Source organism: Lissotriton vulgaris, chromosome 8 (genome assembly GCF_964263255.1).
Source record: "Lissotriton vulgaris chromosome 8, aLisVul1.2, whole genome shotgun sequence".
Classification (NCBI taxonomy): Eukaryota; Metazoa; Chordata; class Amphibia; order Caudata; family Salamandridae; genus Lissotriton; species Lissotriton vulgaris.
Window position 1 is genome coordinate 1484723862 of NC_141696.1, and position 20648 is coordinate 1484744509.

The following is a 20648-nucleotide window of genomic DNA, read 5'->3' on the forward strand; positions in this document are numbered from 1 at the left end:
CTGCAAGAAGTGCATAAACACACACTTTGTACGTATAGTCCTTGCTTACTAGAAGCAAGGCTGGCATTAAAAGACTGCCAGCCTTGCTTCTCGTGAGCAAGGACTATAAGTACAAAGTGCTTATTTACACACAGCTTGACGGTTTTCAAACGCATAAATAAAAAGCATTGTCATTTACAATGCCAATAGCTGAAACTCTAGCAACTGCGAGACCTATTGCATTGCAAATGCTTGTTACTCTTTCATTCAAAGTTTGTGCAGCTCAAATTGTTATTGGTAGGTATTTTTACCCAATACCGTGAGACTAGTTGCTGTAGTGAGTTCTTGTCAAGCTTGTGACTGTGGGGAACCAGTCTTACCTGCTACAGCCGTCGGCGGCAGCGGGCGCAGCTGACTGGCCACGCTGTAACTCTGCCAGGTGTAGGTGGGCACCGGAGAGCCCTCCTCGGATTCACATTTCAGTACGATGTCCTGTCCGTACTCCACTGTCCCAGTGATCGACTGCTTTGGCTTGGATGGGGCAACTAGAGAGAAATACAAAAACAAAGATACAAAACTTGTAAAACAAGCACCACTCTTCTTTTGATGTAGGTGAGCATGCAAAGGCTGCACATTAAATCCGAACATTGGCTCATACCACTTATCAAGTCCCACCAAGACAAGAGCAAGTCCATGCAACGTCTCGGGACATGTCGCAAAAGACACACTATATAGGTGTAGAATCAAGGGAGTAGTCAGAAAAATAAATGTACCCTTACTTTTGAACAAAGCCTGGCCTCCAAAGACTAGCTGCTGGTCTCTTTCATCCAAGCATGTATCCATTCAGTCATCCATCCATCCATCCTCTGATTTCTATTATTTCACCTTTACATTCTGTCACATTCTTCTAGCCATCATTAATTATTTCACACAAATTTTTTGTTACTGCAGAAAACGTTTCTAGCAGGGCATAGATTCTACTTACCACATATTGAGTATTGTAAGCAGCCTTGAGTTATTAGATGAGTGATACTCAAAGTATGGCCCGGGGGCACGCATGCTGCACTCCTGACCTTTATGTGCAGCCCTCCGATAAACAGCGGCACTGGGGACTGTGGTTTACTCGACATCACACTAACATTAAAAATATGTAAAATAAACGGGGGAGCATTTATTTAAAGGTTGATTGCTGTTAAATATAGGAAGTAACTCGGGGGGCCTGCACTGCCGAACTTTAGAACACTTTCATTTATAAAAAAACTTGCAGCAGGCTCTTTAACATTCAGAAGTTCATTGCATTAACATGCAGACCCGTTTCACCTTAGTAAATCAGAATAGATCAGTGGATTCAAAAATATCCGCTGTAAAAGTGATAGTTTCCCAACATGAATTTCGTTTGGGTCACCAGGGTTGCTAGTGTACATGAATAACATTTTAGTTTCGTAAATCAAACCCAGGAAAAGGTTTTGTACGGATCACATCCTGATGTCTTGCCTTTCAAGGTCCTCTAATATGTGATAATGAAGGGAAATAAAATTAAACAATTGCCTAGGATCACACAATTTGGTCAAGTGGGGAAGTCATGATTTATCCCAGGTTTTCTGATTCCACATTGTGCAATTCAATTCAGAGAGTAGATGTACATGTGTTGCGTTGCCTACACCAAACTAACCCACCACTGCTCGACTACTCATTACTGTCATCAGTGCGGCCCTCCTTTACATCACCAAGACTAGTCCCAGCATGAAAAATATATATATAACATAGAAGCCTGTGTGCACCATGTACTAACCTTCGAACATGTGCTTGATTTGCTTCAGAAGATGGGCTATCTATATAGTTTGCACCACAGTATGAAGGCTGCAGGTAGTACGATATTTAGCACCTGCATACCGTAGTTATTTTAAGTGAATAGTTGTGCTTTGGATAGGTTTTGCACAGAGTTTAACTGTTTGCAAAAAGTGTGGTACAGAATAAGAATAATCTTTATTTGTTTTAAAAAAACATAATAAATCATCACAGAGAATCAGAATAAAACATATCACAACACAATTTCATTAAAACTGACTATGGTATAAAAGTACAAAAGCCCAATGTGTAAAAAATTAAAAAAGCAGGCTGAAAGCTCGTATATCCCAGAAGCTTCCAGATACCATGTTGTCTCTATCATTGGTTCCTTATACAGATAGATAGTTCCTTATGCAGATAGAGCACTACATAGTGTCAAGACATCAAGATACATTGTCATCAAATACTATTTTCCCACAAGATTCCTTAGTCTCACAGCTGCTGTGAGAAGTTGGCCTGATATATAGTGCTCACTATTCTAGTGATCACTGTGTATCATACCAAACGACCCTTATTGATGATTGGTTGTAAGTCAACCTTATAGACCAGCTATCCTAGTAGCGTGGACAAAAGCAGTCTTTAGGCTAAACTCTAGAGGGCGTGTTAAGCCAGCCGTTTTACCATCACATATACCCCTTGAACACCAAGTGAAAGGACACCACACAAGTTGTTATGAAAATAAAGGATATTTATTTATAACAAGTCTACCCTGAACTCTTTATGAGTCAGGGAGCTAAGCACAATACAAAACTCTTACGAAAATACTTCAAGTTGCACAATTTACACAAATGCCCGAGGGGCACGAAAAACCATATACACTAAAAGTGGAATGCGAAATACTAGCAGGTGAGTAACTCGATCCAGAGGCTTCAGGATCGCTAGGACTACACTACTGAACCCTAAGGTTAGGAGCAGGAGGCCTAGGGAGATCGGGTGCAGAGTGTGCACTCTCACTCGGGATGCTGGACAAAGTCTATGGAGGCTAGTATTTCTAAAGTTACTGTTTCCGGACGAATCAGACTAGGTAGACTAAAAACGAAAAAGGATCTGGACACTTGGATAGTGAACCTGCGTTGGAGCACCGAAATGCTCGGGTTACCTAGCCCAGGGGCTGCGGCTGCATAGGGTTCAAAAGACGTTGGGAATCCTCGTTGTAGTCTATGGAGCCTGAAAGAAGAAGTTGCTGGCAGGCGACCAGTGAAGATGTTCGGTGTGATCCAAGCCTGGATCGGTTATGGAGACGACCTGAAAGCAGAGGGGGCTCAGTTCTTAATCACTAGCCAGTGATTGTGTGGGCACCAGGATGGCACCGGATGGGGTCACCGCGATCAGGTGAGTGGGTGACGCTGGACTCTGCAGTCACACGGGCCAGGAGGCGTTGTTGGCGACCAGGCTGGTGGTGCGAGCTGTCCCACGAGGGTGTCTGCTGTCGACGATGCTGAAACCAGGATTGGAGCAACAAGCCTTGGCAAAGGCAAGCCCACGCGGTAGAGTCAAGATGGCGTCTGGAGTGGACCAGGAGGGTCCGGGGTGCTCCTCTTTTGGAGGGGAGCAAGGGCCAGTCTGGAGCAACCAGACCAGCAGTGAAATCGTCGTGGTACGTCGTCAGGAGGGTCACTAGCCAACGGGCAAGTGACCAGACAATGCGGTAAGCAGCAAAGAGCAGAAGGGCCCCACGCAGATCTCGTGGATGCTGGGGGGCTGGACTTCGGTGCTGGAGCTGCTCTGGGTTGGGGCATCTCAAACCCCAGTGCACTCACTCGAGGATCCCTCGGTGGTCGTGCTGGTTAAGCGTCGTGCAGGTTTTGAAGATGGCCGGTCCCTCAGGTCTCGTCACACCCACGAATCTCAGCTGGGCTGATGTTGCAGGTAGAGGTCAGAGATGCCAGGGAATCCGGGTCTCGTCGAGCTGGTCAGTCTTGATCCAGAGGATGGACGTGCAGCAAACCGCGATGCTTAGGTGGTGCCTGCGGGTGCAGGGTGGCTACTCCTTAGCCACAAGGGAGAGTCTTCAAAGAAAGTCAAGAGTTCCTTTCGTGGAAAGTAGTTCAAGATTATCTAATTTGGGAAGGGGGCCCGCTCCTACCTTTATTCTAAGAAATGGGGCTGGCACGCGACTAGGTCCTGCCCATGGGTGGGACCAGGAGGGGGGTGGTTACACCCCTCTCCTTTGTCCGGTCTCTCCCCAGCTCAGGGGCTGGGGTGCCCCTGGAACTGGTTTGAGCCGGCATATGCACAGTGAGCACTGGGGTGCCACTTGCAGTCACCTTCCTCTCAGCCCTGCCTACCTGGTGTAGGAGAGTAGGGTCTGCAATCCTATGATCGCCCAGATTTTTTGCTTTTGTTTCACTGGTTTACGACTTTCTCTGGCTGTGGGCCTGCTAATCAGCCCCACAGCCTGGCTGTTCTCTTTCTAAATTACGATATGTACCCTAGGTGCATTTACCAATTGGTACTGGGCCACCTTATCAGACCCCGTAACGCAGGGCATAGGTGTACCCAGGGCCGCCAGGGGCTGAAGCATGTATTATGCCACCCCTGGCTGGCCTCCTAAATTTGACACAACTGGCTGCACGACAGCTGGGGCGAAGTCGTGTAAGCACCCTTCGCTTTAGGTATAGTAGCTCTATATCTAACCATACAATGGACACCCGAGTTCCTATCAGTCACTCCTATGGCAGGCCTTAACGATCCTGAAGGCAGAGTGCGTGGGCTCGTGTGAGCTAGGTTCAGGCCCGAGCCGAGCCCGGTTGCAGCTTGCGGAATCAAGACCCAATAGCTGTTCCATGATAACACGTACCATATCGGTAACTCTGGTGTCGCGTTATCAAGGCATGTCGAGTAAGGTGTCATACGAATCGGGGTGCTGCCCTCTCACCAATTCTGGCGATGAGGTTAGCATCCCACCCTTCTAGAGGGACACGACATGTACGTAACTGTGAACCCCGGTTAAAGTTAACTAAAGCCTCAGCTCCACAAAATGGATGCTGCCACCACAGACACGAGTCTGACCTCCTGCTGCTGGGAGTCCTTCCAGCGAGGAGCACTTGGACAAAGGGTTTCCTGTCGAGGGCGGTGTTCGCACCGTCCCAGACAGGGTTTGTGTATTCTGGGTAGGTAGGGCTTTGGCGAGAAGGTGACTGCGGAGTGGCACCCCGGTGCTCACTACGCATCTGCCGGTTAGAACCAGTTCCAGGGGCGACAGCCCTGGCCTGGGGAAAGTCCGGCAGGGGAGAGGGGTGTAACTACCCCCCTTCCTGGTCCCACCCTTAGGGCAGGACCTAGTCATGTACCCACCCCTTTCTTTAGAATAAAGGCAGGAGCGGGGACCCTTCCAAATTAGATCATCTTTGAATCAAGAATACTTTCTACAAAAGGACTTCAAGACTCTTCTCAAGATTTCTCCCTTGTGACTAAGGAGTAGTCACCCTGCATCAGCGGGCACCATCTAAGAACTCTGCGGTTTGCTGCAAGTCCTTCCTCAAGGATCCGACGGCCCAGCTCGACGAGAACCGGCTTCCCTGGCACCTCTGACCTCTACCCACGTCATCAGCTCAGCTGTGATCTGTGGGTGCGACGAGACCTCGAGGGACCGGCCATCATCAGAACCTGCACGCTCTTAAACCAGCACGACCATCGAGGTAACTCTCTGGTGAGTGCTCTGGGGTCCGAGAAGCCCCGACCCTGAGCCGCTCCAGAACCGAAGTGTAGTCTCCCAGCATCTCCACGATCTGCGTGGGGCCCTTCTGCTCGCTGCTCAGCACGTTGTCTGGTCACTAGCCGCTGGCTTGTGCCCGTCCTTGACGACGACCGACAAACAACTCTGCTGGTCTGGTTGCTCCAGACTGGCCCTTGCTTCCATCTTTGCGAGAAGCACCCCGGACCCTCCTGGTCCACTCAAGACGCCATCTTAGGCCCACCACGTGGCCCTGAGATTTGCCAAGGCTTGTTGCCCCATCCTGGGCCCAGCGACGCCGACAGCATCATCCTTCGTGGGACAGCTCGCACCTCCACCGTGGTCGCCGACAACGCCTCCTGGTCCGTGAGACTGCAGAGCCTAGCGTCGCCCACTCACCTGGTCGAGGTGACGGCCAACCGGTGCCTTCCTGGTACCCTCTGACTACTGGCTAGTAGTACGAACTTGGTCCCCTCTGCTTTCAGGTTTCATCAATCTCCGATCCAGGCTTGGATCTCTACGAACTATTCAGCACTGGTCGCCGGCCAGCAACTCCTTTTCTTCCGGCTCCTGGCTCGTCAGCGAAGACCCCGACGCCTGTAAGACTTGTGCAGCCGCAGCCCTCGTGGCTAGGTAACTCGGCATTTCGGTGCCTGCATAGCCTCCTTACTCTAGGGTCCTGAGTCCCTCGCTTCCGACTTGCCTTATCGGGTCCGCCCGAGACCTTAATCTTTCCGTGTCCTCGGACACTTGTTTTAATTGTGCACTTGAAGTATTTGCTAAAGAGATTTGGTTTGTGCTTAGTACCCTGTCCTCATAAAGAGTACAGGGCTGTTGTGATTCGTAATAAATATACTGTTTATTTTCATAACACTTGTGTGGTGTCCTTTCACTGGGTGTTCAAGGGGTACATGTGTGGTAAACAGCTGGCTTAACACGCCCTCTCGAGTCTTTAGCCTTAGACTGCTCGTATCCACGCTACTAGGATAGCTGGTCTATAGGTTGACTTACAACCAAACACCATAAGGGTCGTTGGAACGATACATAGCGGTCGCTAGAATAGCGAACGTTGCATATCGGGCCAACTTCTCACACCTGGGATACACAAAACCCTGTCTGGGATGGTGCTAGCACCGCCCCTGACAGGAAACCCTTTGTCCGAGCTCTCCTCGCTGGAAGGACTCCCAGCAGCAGGAGGTCAGACTTGTGTCTGTGGTGGCAGCATCCATTTTGTGATGCTGAGGCTCGAGTTAACTTTAACCGGGGTTCACAGTTACATACATGTCGTGTCCCTCTAGAAGGGTGGAATGCTAACCCCGTCGCCAGAATTGGCGAGGGGTTAGTATTCCAATTCGTATGACACCTTACTCAACATGTTTTGATAAAGCGATACCAAAGTTGGCAAATAACCGCGAGGATTATAAGGCACTTAAGAGTATATGGTACGCGTTATCATGGAACAGCTATTAGGACTTGGTTCCGCAAGCTGCAAACGGGCTCAGCTCATGCCAGAGCACCATCTCACATAATTCCAAGCACTATGCCTTCAGGATTGATAAGGCCTGCCATAGGAGTGACTGATAGGAATACATGTGTCCATTTTAGGGTTAGATATAGGAATACTATATCTAAAGCAAAGGGTGATTACACCACCTTGCCCCAGCTGTCGGGCAGCCAGTTGTGTCAGATTTGGGTGGCCAGCCAGGGGTGGCATAATACATGCTGCAGCCCCTGGTAGGCCCTGGGTACACCTATGCCCTGGATACCGAAGGTATACTGTACAGGGACTGATAAGGTGGCCCAGTACCAATTGGTAAATGCACCTAAGGTACATATGCGTCAATTTAGAGAGAGAACAGCTAGGCTGTGGGTCTGATTAGCAGGCCCACAGCCAGGGAAAGTCGTGAAGCAAAAGCAAAAATCGGGGGTGACCATAGGATTGCAGACCCCACTCTCCTACAGCTGCTGGATACACTTGCAAGTAAGATGTAAGAAGAGGGACTTTATACAGCCCCTAAGCCAAATGCACAGCTCTGTGCCGCTGTTTAGCGTGCACTTAAAATTCTTATTCCTTTGTCAATCCTTGAATTTGTAAACCATTTTTGTCCATAATTAAATTCCTTTTTAAACATTTAGTTCACTGTTAATCCTCAATCCACCAATCTGGTTCAGGTACCAATTTTCAGATTTCTAACATTCAAACTGAGCCAATCCAGGCTTCTTTGAAAGAATGCGATAGATGCAAGAAGTCCTTCACAAGTAGTCGTTTATTGTGCAGTTAAAAAAACCAATGCATTTCGGGCCTCCATGTGCCCTTCTTCGGGGGTCACTTTAGTACCGCAAATGATCCACTTCCTGTTTCTGATCCGTTGTCATTCATTACCAGTCCTGAAATTGTCGAAGGCTAGCGAATTGTTGGCCCTGCAAATGCATGATCGACAATCCATAGTAATTTCTGCATGTGTCTCCTAACTGCATTACAATTAAATAAAAAATAAGAGTTTTAAAGGGGACACATTTGGTGAACCAGAACATACAGGCAAGGTAACAGTGTTGTACATTTAGATGATGGGTTCGAGGGTCATAAAAAGGAGTTTACATTAACCCCTTCTTAAAATGCATCTTTCACATATCTGGTCAGCAGTCAAGATCATCTTCCAAAGCCCTAACCTTTGCATATGATATCACATACTCATTTAAAAGCGTTGCTGGGCAATTCATTGCATAGTAGTCATTTCCTGAGAAGCCAGCAATCCGATCTCTTGCTCCTGTCCCGATTAAAGTTTCTCCCTACACCAAAAAGCAAACGGCGGGAAGGGTTGAAGAAAAAGCTGCAATACTCTCCAAAAAGAAGTTGAAAAGCAACATGTCCACTCTTGTAAATACCCTACTTAATCTTGCTGATCCACGCCACGTTGCCCAATTCGCTAGCCTTCGACAATTTCAGGACTGGTAATGAATGACAACGGATCAGAAACAGGAAGTGGATCATTTGCGGTACTAAAGTGACCCCCGAAGAAGGGCACATGGAGGCCCGAAATGCATTGGGTTTTTTAACTGCACAATAAACGACTACTTGTGAAGGACTTCTTGCATCTATCGCATTCTTTCAAAGAAGCCTGGATTGGCTCAGTTTGAATGTTAGAAATCTGAAAATTGGTACCTGAACCCGATTGGTGGATTGAGGATTAACAGTGAACTAAATGTTTAAAAAGGAATTTAATTATGGACAAAAATGGTTTACAAATTCAAGGATTGACAAAGGAATAAGAATTTTAAGTGCACGCTAAACAGCGGCACAGAGCTGTGCATTTGGCTTAGGGGCTGTATAAAGTCCTTCTTCTTACATGTTTCTTAACGGGTGGCAGCAGGGCATGCCTCGAAATCTGATTTACACGCAATTCAAGCCGAAGGTAGATTAAATTGAAGAATAAAGATATGTTGGTTAAAACTGGTGTGCATCCCTCCATCTTCAAGGATACACTTGCAAAGCATCAGACAGACAAATTCAGTTTATAAAAGCTGAAGATTAAATTGGGCAGGCCTACACCTCTTGATATTCATCCTTCTCAACAGGGGAATGAAGAATTTCTTCTTAGGTTTAGCGTATAAATTACAAAAGAAGAAAAAAATGCACCATAGACGGAATTGAGCATGACTCAAGGGGCATAGTTCAAGGGCAGAGTCAGAATAAACATTACTAGGACATTAGACAAAAGAGGGCGCTATATAAACCTTTACCTCACCACATAGAATCTTTGGGAATGTTGGAGTGGAAGCAGGAGATAAGGCTCTATAGAATCTGTAGTCACTAGTGGGAGATATCTGCTCACCCTCTTCCTTCACTTCACTAAATCACCTCTGCACATTTTACATAAGACTAGATAATCCAGTTTCAACTGCTGTTTGGAGACAGTGCAGAAATTATGCGGTCACTCAAAACAATTGGATCTCCCTATTGCTATCAATTTCTTCTTTACATATCTTGGCCAGGGGATCCTATATGGATAATCCAGAGATGGTCACATATTTCCTGATTGAGCAAAGTCTCCTGTTTGTATCATACTCACCACCCTTGCATACCAAAGCGGGGCTAGACTGATACGAACTTCGAGGGTACATAAGCCTAGTTCAGTGCAATGGAGGAGTATGGAGAGGCCATTAGGTACTGACAATAGCCTTCTCAGGAACACATTTTCTTTAGTTTGCAGGTTTGAGATGTCACAGTTATGTTATGTTATACACATTTATGCGCATGGCTGCCCCAGCCACAGGGCATCCCAGCGCTAACAGACAGGTAGCCAGAGAGAGAGAGGCTAGTTGGAAGAGAAAAGCCAGCTTTTAATCGGTTTCCTGACTGCCCAATGATCCTGTGTACTGAGGTCAGCCAATGGAATAGAGTTCCATAAAGCAGGGGCCTGAGCTTTGAAAGAGCGTCCTCCTGCTCTACACCTGTGCACCTGGGAGTGCAAACCAGATGCAAGTCAGCAGAGCGCAGTGTTTGCAATGGAACATATGAAGTACACAGCCCCTGTATAATTTGGGTTTTAAACTGGACCCTCTGTTTGATTGTCAGCCAGTGAAGATGACGGAGAAGATTGGAGGTGTGGCAGTACTTAGGTAGGGCAAAATGAATGTGTGCTGCCGCATTCTGTGCCCGCTGTAGTCTTTTAGTAACTGTTTTATTTCACCCAAGCAGGATCCCATTACAATAATACAGACGCGATTGGACTACAGATTGAACAATCAGTTGGCGGGTAGGGGCATCAAAGAACCCCGGAATAGGTTTTAGGCCAAGTAGCAGGGCAAAACATTTATCAGCCACTTTTTTCGCGTGAGGCTCAAATGAAAGGGCATTATCGATCAGGACCCTAAAATCCAGAACTGTGGTTTTCGGTTAGGGCGGTGTACCCAGAGCCACGGGCCATCATCAATAGTTCCATTCATGGGTAACTCGGCCTACAAAGAGCACCTCTGTCGTGGCTGAATTAAGTTGAAGATGGTTGTCCGCCATCCAGTCTGAAATGGCCAGGACATCATCATGGAATTTCAGTTGGTCCTGTGCAGGATTGTTAGAGAAAGTGAATACCAACTGGGAATCCAGCAAAGGATCTCAAGTTAATGTTCCGTGCTTTGGCAAGGAGCGCTAGTGGGCGTACATACACGTCTAACAATGGGGGACTGAAGGCAGAACCTTGAGGAACACCACAGCTAAGGGGGGTGGACACTAGACAGATAAGGAGGGGCATAACCCCAAACTCATGCTCCATATATTACAGTGGATCAGCAGTGTGGTAAACAGTAAACTCTCTCCGTAGAGTAAACACTGTTAACAGTGACACACGTGCTAAGAGTTTTTAGATTAGGGGGGGTAATCACTGGGCGCTCTGCTAGCTATGAACGCAAGGGTATTCGAAAATAACTGCTTGTGATGTGGTGCAAAAGGGTGAGGGGATGAGCCCTATAACCCCCCAGAGTGTGTGTTGGAAACCAAACACACCGTAAAATTGCAAAGAAGTACCCAATGCACACAACGGAAAAAGTATAGCAAATGTGTGTCACTGTTGACACTTGTGAACTTCAATACAAAGCTGTCAGAAAAAAACACAATGTCTTCACAAGCCAGCCAACATGTGTTTCTTCGCAATGGAATGTTAATTCCGCGACTCCTCAGGGCTGTGTGGCGTAAACAATAGAAGTAAAAAGTCGCTCCGCCGGTGATAATTCCGACCCGGCAGGGCCTGAGACGTGGAAGGTGTCTGCAGTATGGACACGACAGTCAGAAACGGGAAAACCTCCAGTATGGGTTTCCGAATGTCTTACATCAAACGTCCATTCAAAAAAAGTGGTGGATTCCCAGTTGTCCCTTTAGTGATCAAAAAGCAGTATGATGGACTCGTTGCTATATGGTCTCGTTGCTATATTGTGGTTTTTCTGACAGCTTTGTATTGAAGTTCACAAGTGTCAACAGTGACACACATTTGCTATACTTTTTCTGTTGTGTGCATTGGGTACTTCTTTGCAACACTGTTAACAGTACCCACTTTTCTACTCACAGCCACTTTATTTCTTAATAACGATTCAGGGGTTTGATACAGGTAAAGACTGTCCGTAGTAGGGCATTCGTCATGTAACAGGCTTGAGTATCTGGAGGAACTTGGTTTTCCTTGAACCGTTGTATACAGATTGAACAAAGTGTGCAGGATAGCTTACCGTTTAATTTGTGATTTATGGTCAACATGAACTCTGCTACCCAAGAAGTGTATGGTATAGGGTCAGCATTTAAACATATACAACCCTCATAGATAGAGCAAGATTCTAGGACAGCAGTAATGATCTTCATATTATTCTGAGCTATTGTGAAATTACTTTCATAGCTCTAATGGTATACCCATTTAAAGAGCAATTGTAGGAAGCTGGCTCTGTACATACTATACCCAAGTGAGGTATAGTGAGTCCAGTGTCACCCAAAAGGAAGGCAGAGGTAAAGTCAATAGCACTTCACTCTCTATTTGAGGTAGTATGGTTGAGCCGTAAGGCAGTATCAGAGGAGTGTTAAGCATTTGTTGGTTTTGTATAAAAGTATTATTTTAGTGGTTTTATTTCCTAGAACCAACCAAGCCTGTTACAGGTAAGTGATAAGTACTTTGCAGTAAATATACAATTGAATTACAGTATGGATTGAAATGGTATATGCACTTTGTTTTGACTTACAGTATTGTTGCAGAGAAATGTAATGCTTTGTAAATACAGTACATAGACTTGAATGGGCTTTTCAGTAAAATACCAGGTAAGTTACTTTTTAGATTACTTTTCCTACACAGAGTAGTATACTGGATACTACTCTGGGGCATTCCCTATAAACAGGTAAGTAAAAGCGTTTTTGTTAAACAGTACAATTTTCTTTAGGTTTTCAAACTCCACACTTCAAAACTTTTCCAAGAAAAACAGTCAATGTTATCCTGTGGAGGAAAATAGTGTTATCGGTTGTGAGGTAAGTATTTGGTAGTGGGAGTTTAGGTTCTGGGGTAGACTCAGGGGTCTCCCAAGGTCAAGGATGCACTCTTGTTACACCTTCAGCGGCACTAGGGCAGCCGGGTGCAGGGTGCTGAGGCCCACTGTTATCCAACGGGGCATAATTGGGCCAATGGTTGGTTGTTGCTGACGAGCAGGCCACTTGGTTGTGGGAGAAAAGATCTTGGATTTTAGCTCAGGGCAAATGGGGAAAAAAGGTAGCACCAAAGGTGCACCCTCAGTGGCACTAGGGCGGCCGGGTGCAGTGTGCTGTTTTGACGTTGGACGCCTTGTTTGCAGTGGGGAACCTCCAATTTGCAAAGGCACTGCAGGCTTGAGGACGAAGGTCTTCTTGGTGCAGCCACCACTTTAAGAGGTAAGTTGGGAAGTTAAGGTTAGTTAGGCACCGCCGGTTTAGTCATCCAAGGCTTGGGGCGTCGGGTGCAGGGGTGTCTTTTGGGGTCAGATCTTACCAGCTCCTGGTCACGGTTGGGGGGACCTTTGGGATTTAGGCTGCAGTCGTCGGCTGGAAGGTGGAGGCAGATCAGGGGTCATCGGATCTCGAGTTAGGATTTCCGGGGGACCTCCTTATGGTGTTTGCCCACTCTAGCTTGGGCAGTGGACGGCGGGTGCAGCAGAGTTGGGTGAATCCGCGGTGTCAGGCCGGAACCAGAGGTTGCAGATTACCAAATAGAGTGTTCACGGGAGACACAGTCTTTGCGATTGAAAGCAGGCCCGTCCGAGGTGTTCAAGGTTGCTGACTGCAGGACACACCAAGATTTCGCAGGAGAAGGTTCCAGGTGGAGACAAGCAGGTAGAGCTGGGGCCAAGTCAGTGGGCGTCTTCCTCTGGTTTGCTTCTGTGCGGCTGTTCAGTCCTTCTCTTGTAGTTTCTTATTGTCAGAGGAAGCAAGGTTCAGAGTTGCCCCTAAATTCTAGATTTAGGGGGCGTTACATGTAGGTAAAAATGTTGGGACCAATGGGTCCCTTCCCTGGGGTGGATACACCCTCTATTATGCCACCCTCCAATGGGAGGGGGGGCATACGCCTTTTCCTGGTTGACTGAGTCCCCCCATCTGCCAGATGGTGGGGACAGAGTTGCGCTTCACATCTCCTCTCCCACCTGAGGAGTGGAGTTGGCAGAGGTGGGCACACCTCTCCCTCACTTGTTTTTCCCGCCGGTTCTCCTACACAAGTGGGGGTTAGAACCAGTCGGGACCAGTTGCTGAAAGCAGCAAGTGGCCTGGGGAAGCTCACATAGACGGCAAGCCTTTAAAGCTTCCCCTTTGTGAAACCTGCCCATCCTGGGGGAGGAGGCTTGGCACCTCGTCCCAGGATGTCCATTGTCTCATGCCCCAGAGAGCAGCAGGCTCTCGACCTAGGGGTCCAGAAACATGTCTGGTGGTGGGAGCTAAAAGCAGCCCCTCAGCCTGGACACTACTGGTAGGTTCGTTTTCAGGGGGCATCTCTAAGATATCCTTTGCGTGCATTTTTCATTAAATCCCACACTGGCATCAGTGTGAGTTTAATGTGCTGAGAAGTTTGATACCAAACTTCTCAGTTTTCAGTGGAGCCATTATGGTGCTGTGGAGTTCGTAATGACAACCTCCCAGCACCATATAATCTTAATGGCAGCACTGCACTTACAATGTCTAAGAATGGACTTAGACACTGGAGGAGTACAGGGCTCATGCACCTGTACCCTCACCACTGGTATAGTGCACCCAGTTAGAGGGGTGACTGATCTATGCCAGGGCAGTGTGTTGTAGGCATGGCACACAGAGCTGTGTGCCATGTCGGCTCTTCACTTTGTTCTGCACCAAAACACGCAGCCTGCAAAGGCAGTGTGTGAGTGTAATGGTACAGAACCTTAAAGAGTGGCACATTAAGTACTACAGCCATTGGAGGCCTTCTCTGGTCACAGTGCCCTGGGTACCTGTGGTACCATTTACCAGGGGCTGACCTGTTGCTAGAGATGCAAATTGGGTTTAGGCTTCAATACAGTTTTAGGGCAAGAACATAGGCCCTGAGAACCCGATTAGCAGGAGCCCAGGGCACACTCAGTCAAAGCACATCAGCAATTCAGCAAAAAGTGGGGGCAACCATGCAGAAAGAGGGCATGTTCTCACAGCAAGGTCTACAAAAGAAGCTTGGATGATTCATCAGTGATGTCACAAATGATGTCATTTGAGATGCAAAAAGTGATGTCATAAGTGATGTCATAAAACAAGTCATGAGTGATCTAATATGCAATGCCATAGGCAGTGCGTGGTGGAGGTGCAAGTTATAGTTAGCTCTGCTATGTGGAATAGGTGAATTTCTGTTTTCTTAGTTAAAAACTTTAATGTTGTCACTGACAAGTTTTACTAGCTATGATGTTATGTTAACCTTTGTTTTTTTTCCAGTGAATACATATATACATACATACATATATACACGCATAAACACATTTACATGCACATATATACAAATATACACATACACATATATATACACACACACACATACACACATATACATATATACACATATACACACAGATACACACACATATACATACATACACACATATACATACACATACATACACATACTATATATTAATCCATTGTCCTATTGGTCTGTGGTTATGTCACTCACATTACTACAGTACACAGGATGGGGCAATGGCTCAACACAATTCAGCTTACAGCCCCTTGATAACTTCACTGATTTGATTGGACATGTATTTTTGTGTAACCGCTTTTGTTAATAGTAGTGATTACGTTACCATAGGTTCCCATATTGTATATACATTTTATGAGCCTATGGAACTATATGTGGCACCAGTATTTATGTTTAAAAGTCTGTTTATATACTGTATGGAATATATAATGTGGCTTATACTTTTGATATGCATAATTAATTAAAACAATATACACTTGGGTGCAAACCGATTTTACCATGTTTAAAGGAGTAAGCACAAGCACTATCGTAGTTGTTTGCAGTAGAAAATGCCCAGTCCTAAGGCCAACAAAAACACATTTCATCAAACAGGAGGGGAGAACGCAAAACGTTTGGGTGAAGACCACCCCAAGGGTTGTCAGGTCCAACAGTATGAGACTTTAAAAGGCTGTGCAGGAATATACACTTCAATGGCCCATTGCAGACTAGCTATACAGCCTTTCAAATTATTCAATTCAATTTGGAAAAATCTATGGAATAGTTCTCAACAAAATTAGGGGCATGATCCAAGACAGTTTTCTTCCTAAATTAGATTTCTGCCACGGTTTCTTTCCCCGTCTCCGCTAAACATGGACTTATTGGTCATATTTGTAGCCTTATTGTTGCGCTCATCCTCTGCCAAAATGTGGAGGATATTCCATCTGCAGTATTACAAGTGCATTTCAGTCAATGAACAGGACAAAACTGTGTATGGTGTAGCAGTTGGCAGTCTAGTGGCCAACACTCATGCACCCAGCCCATCCGTAGGCCAGGCGTGGCCTGCGGGGTTAAAATAAAATAAAAGGAGGGCGGACGCTCAAGGTCGTCACTTCCGACCAAGAGAGTGAAGTGGTCCCAGTGTGTTCTTTAAGCGCACCTGGCCCTGTGGCGCATTATCACACTGACGACGAGCGGAGGAAGCCCGACCCTCGCTCACCATGCATGAGTCTGCACCGCAGCTGCCCCAGGAGCTCTACAACGCGGCCGCGAGGTGCGTAAGACGGAGGCAGCTGGGCATCTGCTGCTGTGTGCGTGCCCCGCCCCCACCTCCGCAACGGCCGCACCGGAGGCGAGACAGATCGCGGAGGCCTGCGTACCAGGCCGAGTAGCGCGAGGCTGTGTTCTGGACGCCTCGCTTCAGCGAACCCAGGCCAGGCTGAATGAGCAGGCCCCGCCCCTGCTGAAGAACGTGCTCTGGGCCCAACTCGGGTGAAAGGCTTCCGGAGGCCCCAACAGGCAATACAGAAACAACAAGAGAGGAAGTCTCTGGTGCTGAGCCACGCTCCCCAAAGATAGAAGAAAAAAAAAAGGACAGAAGCAGAGAGGAGATAGAAAAGGAAAGTAAGGAGCAGGAGAGGGAACATCCATGCACCAGGAGGCTGAATGTAAGCACACGTGGGCGACAGTGGGTTTCAAGGCACCCTGTCACCGTCACCTACCTGCACAATAGCCAGAGGAGGTGAAGGGACACCGCAGAGCACCACGGAGGTCATCCTGCGCCGTCCTCCCCTAGGCCCCGCCAGAGCACGTGGCGCACAACGGGCCTGAACACATTCAAGAGCACCCACAGCAAGACGCCATGGGGGATGACAACAACGCCGCAACGCCAGCCCGCATACCATTCCAGCATGCAGCGTCAGGATGCCTCCATCCCTTCAGTGAGTTAGAAGATCTCGCTTCAGCCTACCCCCGGATGAGGATATGGATTGAACGCCTCAACAACTACTTTGTCGTGACCAGGGAGACTGACGAAGCAGTAAAGGTCTCTGCTGCTACACTATGAAGGGGAACGAAATTTTCAAGCATCTACCGGGGCGGCAGACGACTACAATGCGGCAGGAAACAACTAATTTAGGGGTGCCGCGACAAGACCTTAAGAGGACTCATACTGCGCAAACCAAGAATCATGCTGGAGGACATGCTGATACATGACCTGTCCGCAGCTAGGGCAAACGAGATTGATCAAGCCCTAACCAAGCCCCATGGGAAGTCGGACTCCAAGACAGAACGGGCCGATGCCATAAAAACCAAACCCAGAGGAGACATTCAGAGGACCGAAGGTAGACGCTTCCAGATCAAAATGTGGATACTGCGGCCATGAGCTGCACGCCGCCAAAGACTGCCCAGCCCAGGGGAAGACCTGCACCAACTGTGGGATACCCAATCACTTTGCATCCGTTGGCAGACTGCGCAACAAGAATCAAGAGTTCCTCGGGCAGAAGCCCCCAACGCGAGCCAATCGACAATTATCAGTGACAGACGCCGCGTCACCTGAACACACACAGAGAAGACCTGCGAAACACCTGCCGACGAAAGAAGATTCCTCAGACAACGAGGAAGAAGAGGTATACCTTGTATCATTCGCAAGGGAACAAACACCGCCGTCCACAACCCACGTGCATGGTCCATGTTGCGGGAACAGAAATTAAGGCGATCGAAACAGGAGCAACAGTGAATATCATGGGCCTACAACAATACCACTGCCTACGCCCTCGCCCTCTTGTAGTACCATCCAAAACCAGAATCTATGCGTATGGGGCAGACACGCCCCTGCCGCTGAAAGGAAAGATCTCAGTACCAATCAAGGCAGACGATCTTGAGGTGATGGCGACCATCCATGTCATCGACAGGGAAGCGGATAACCTCCTGAGTAGTCACACTGCAGAGGACCTAAGGCTAATCTCCTTTGCCAGAAGAATCCAGACGTACCAGGTAGAGGAGCTCCTCGGAAAGTTCCCCGAGCTGTTTCGAGGCCTCGGGTGCATCAAGTGCGACCCCATCAAGTTGAACATTGACAAGTTGGTCGCCCCAGTCACTCTGCGACACAGGAGAGTTCCTTTCCACCTGCGACCGCTTGTGGAGAAGCAAGGAGTCATTGAAAAAGTATCCGGGCCGACACCCTGGGTATCCCAGATGGTCATCGCCGAAAAGCCAAAGCAGCCAGGAGCCATACACATATGCATCGACATGCGGCTGCCCAATAAAGCAATCAGGAGGGAACGCCAATTAACACCAACAGTGGATGATATAATCGCAGATGTCAACAGATCCAAGTGGTTTTCAAAAATTGACTTGAACGCAGGGTATCACCAACTGCCCCTGTTCAAAGAAAGCAGATACATCACCACTTTCAGCACCCACCTAAGGCTCAGGAGATACAAATGGCTGAATTTTGGAATATCCTCGATGGCCGAAGTGTTCCAAAACACAATACGGGAACTGTTATCAGGACTACCTGCGGTGTTAAACGTGAATGACGACAAACTCATCCACAGCCGCCGATCACCACAAACACCTCCGCAACACACTGAAACACCTCAGGGAGTACGGAGCCACCCTACATAAAGACAAGTGCCAGTTTTTCCAGCCGTCCCTCGAGTTCTTCGGTTATGTATTCAACCAAGAAGGCATACAAGTAGACCCAAGGAAGTCGCAAGCAATCAAGGATGCCCCCGCACCGATGACACCAACAGAAGTACGGAGCTTTCTGGGGATGGCCACGTACTGCGGGTGATTTATACCAGGTCTGGCCACCCGGGCAGAGCTGCTGCGGGCCCTCACGAAAGCGGATGCCACCTGGCACTGGAGCCTAAAGGAGGAAGAGGCCTTCCAGGGAATAAAATATGCCCTCCTAGGAGAAGCCACGCTGGCCTACTTTGATCTCATGATGAGAATGGAGATGCTGGTCGATGCGAGCCCGGGAGGGCTCGTGCGGTATTGGCTCAAGTGGGCCGCCTTGGCGTTCGCCAGCTAGTCCCTCACCTCCATGGAAACAAGGTCCGCTCAGATTGAGCGCGAAGCTCTCGCCATCAAGTGGGCCTGCAACCACTTTTATCTGTACCTCCAAGGCCACCCATTCACCATGGTCACCGACCATTAGCCTCTTGTTCTCCTTTTCAAAGGGACTGCACCTCACCCACCCCGTGCATCGAGCGCTGGGCCGTCCAGTTGTAACCTTATGAAATGGAGGTGGTTTACCACCCAGGATGGATACAAGAACCCGGACGATTTCCTCTCGAGACACCCAGTTCGGTTGGAGAAGCAAGAAGAAGCAGACTACGTCGAACAATATGCCCATATGGTATCCTTTGCAGCATGCCCCCGGAGCATGTCCCTAGACAAGGTGAGAGAAGCTGCTGCTGCTGACGCAGTCTATACCAGGACACTACGTGCGGTGCAAGAAGGTTGGTGGACAAACTACCTTCGCCAGGCAAACTCTTGGACCCTGGAAGATCGTGACACCCCAACAAAGATGTGGCGGGTCTGTCACTAACTTAGCGCTACCAGTGACGCATCCTGCTGAGAGGACCCAGGCTAGGCATCCTGCAGAGCCTCAAACATCGGGCGGTCCAATTAGCCCATGGAGGACACCAGGGAGTAACCAAAATGAAGGCACGAATGCGAGAGAAAGTCTGGTTCCCAGAGTTAATAGACATGGTGGAGGAGTACGTCAGACGCTGTTCATCGTGCCAGCTGACAAGCGGCCCTGAGAAACCCCTCCCGGTCATCACCGGGGAGGCCTGCACCGCCCCATGGTCCAAAGTGAGCGTAGACTTTGGGAGCTTCCCAGGGGGAAGACACACACTTGTAATCTTAGACGCATATTCAAAATATCCTATAGTAGAACCCTTTGTATCTACGTCTTTCAACCATGTAGGACCAGTATTAGAGAAAATCTTTACCATGTTTGGTTTTCCCCAAGAAGTATGCAGTGACAATGGTCCTCCATTCCAAGGGGCCAAACTTGCTACATTCCTCAAACAGCGAGGCATATCTCACCACCGTATCACCCCTCAGTGGCCTCAGCCCAACGGGGATGTCGAACGCTTCATGCGCACTTTGAACAAGATGTTCCGCATAGCGTTTGTGGAACAAGCGGACCCGGAACAGAGACTCTACGAATTCTTAAGAGAATACCGAAGCACACCTAATTGTACAATCCAACGGAGCCCGTAGGCCCTCATGCTCCATGATCCCCGACGAGACCTGCTCCCTACCTGCCCAGGGTGGTCGTCACCTCGGCTAGAAGTCGAAGAACTGCAAGAGAGATGAACACGACACAGCCAGGATGCAATTGTAATCATAGTCATTTCCAGAGGATGTCGGTATTTCTTTGTATCATCAGCGTGATTTGCAATAACTTATGTTCCAAAAAGACTCGCAGGTGAGCATAAGTTATTGCAATCACGCCGATGATACAAATAAATACTGACATCCTCTGGAAATGACTATGATTACAATATTTTTCTTGCAGACATAAAATATACAAGCAAGACCCAGGTAAACCTATTCGAAAACTGAATAAACAACAAACATTCTTTATACATAGTATCATAAAAAAGATACTTATATAATCCTTCTCTTTTAGATTGACCATAGCCAAGGAAATAAACTTCTCGATACAGAAATTATAGAGTTAGCCTATACCC

General features: G+C 47.9%; 1 protein-coding gene across 1 annotated transcript in view; it reads right to left on the reverse strand.

The window, feature by feature from the left end:
- GPA33 (glycoprotein A33) overlaps positions 1-20648 on the reverse strand; it is a 234500-nt gene that overhangs the window by 23638 nt on the left and 190214 nt on the right. Inside the window, exon 4 of the mRNA XM_086935542.1 lies at positions 360-524. Within this exon, the coding sequence (XP_086791668.1) occupies positions 360-524 (165 nt within the window). The remainder of the gene's footprint in view (positions 1-359; positions 525-20648) is intronic.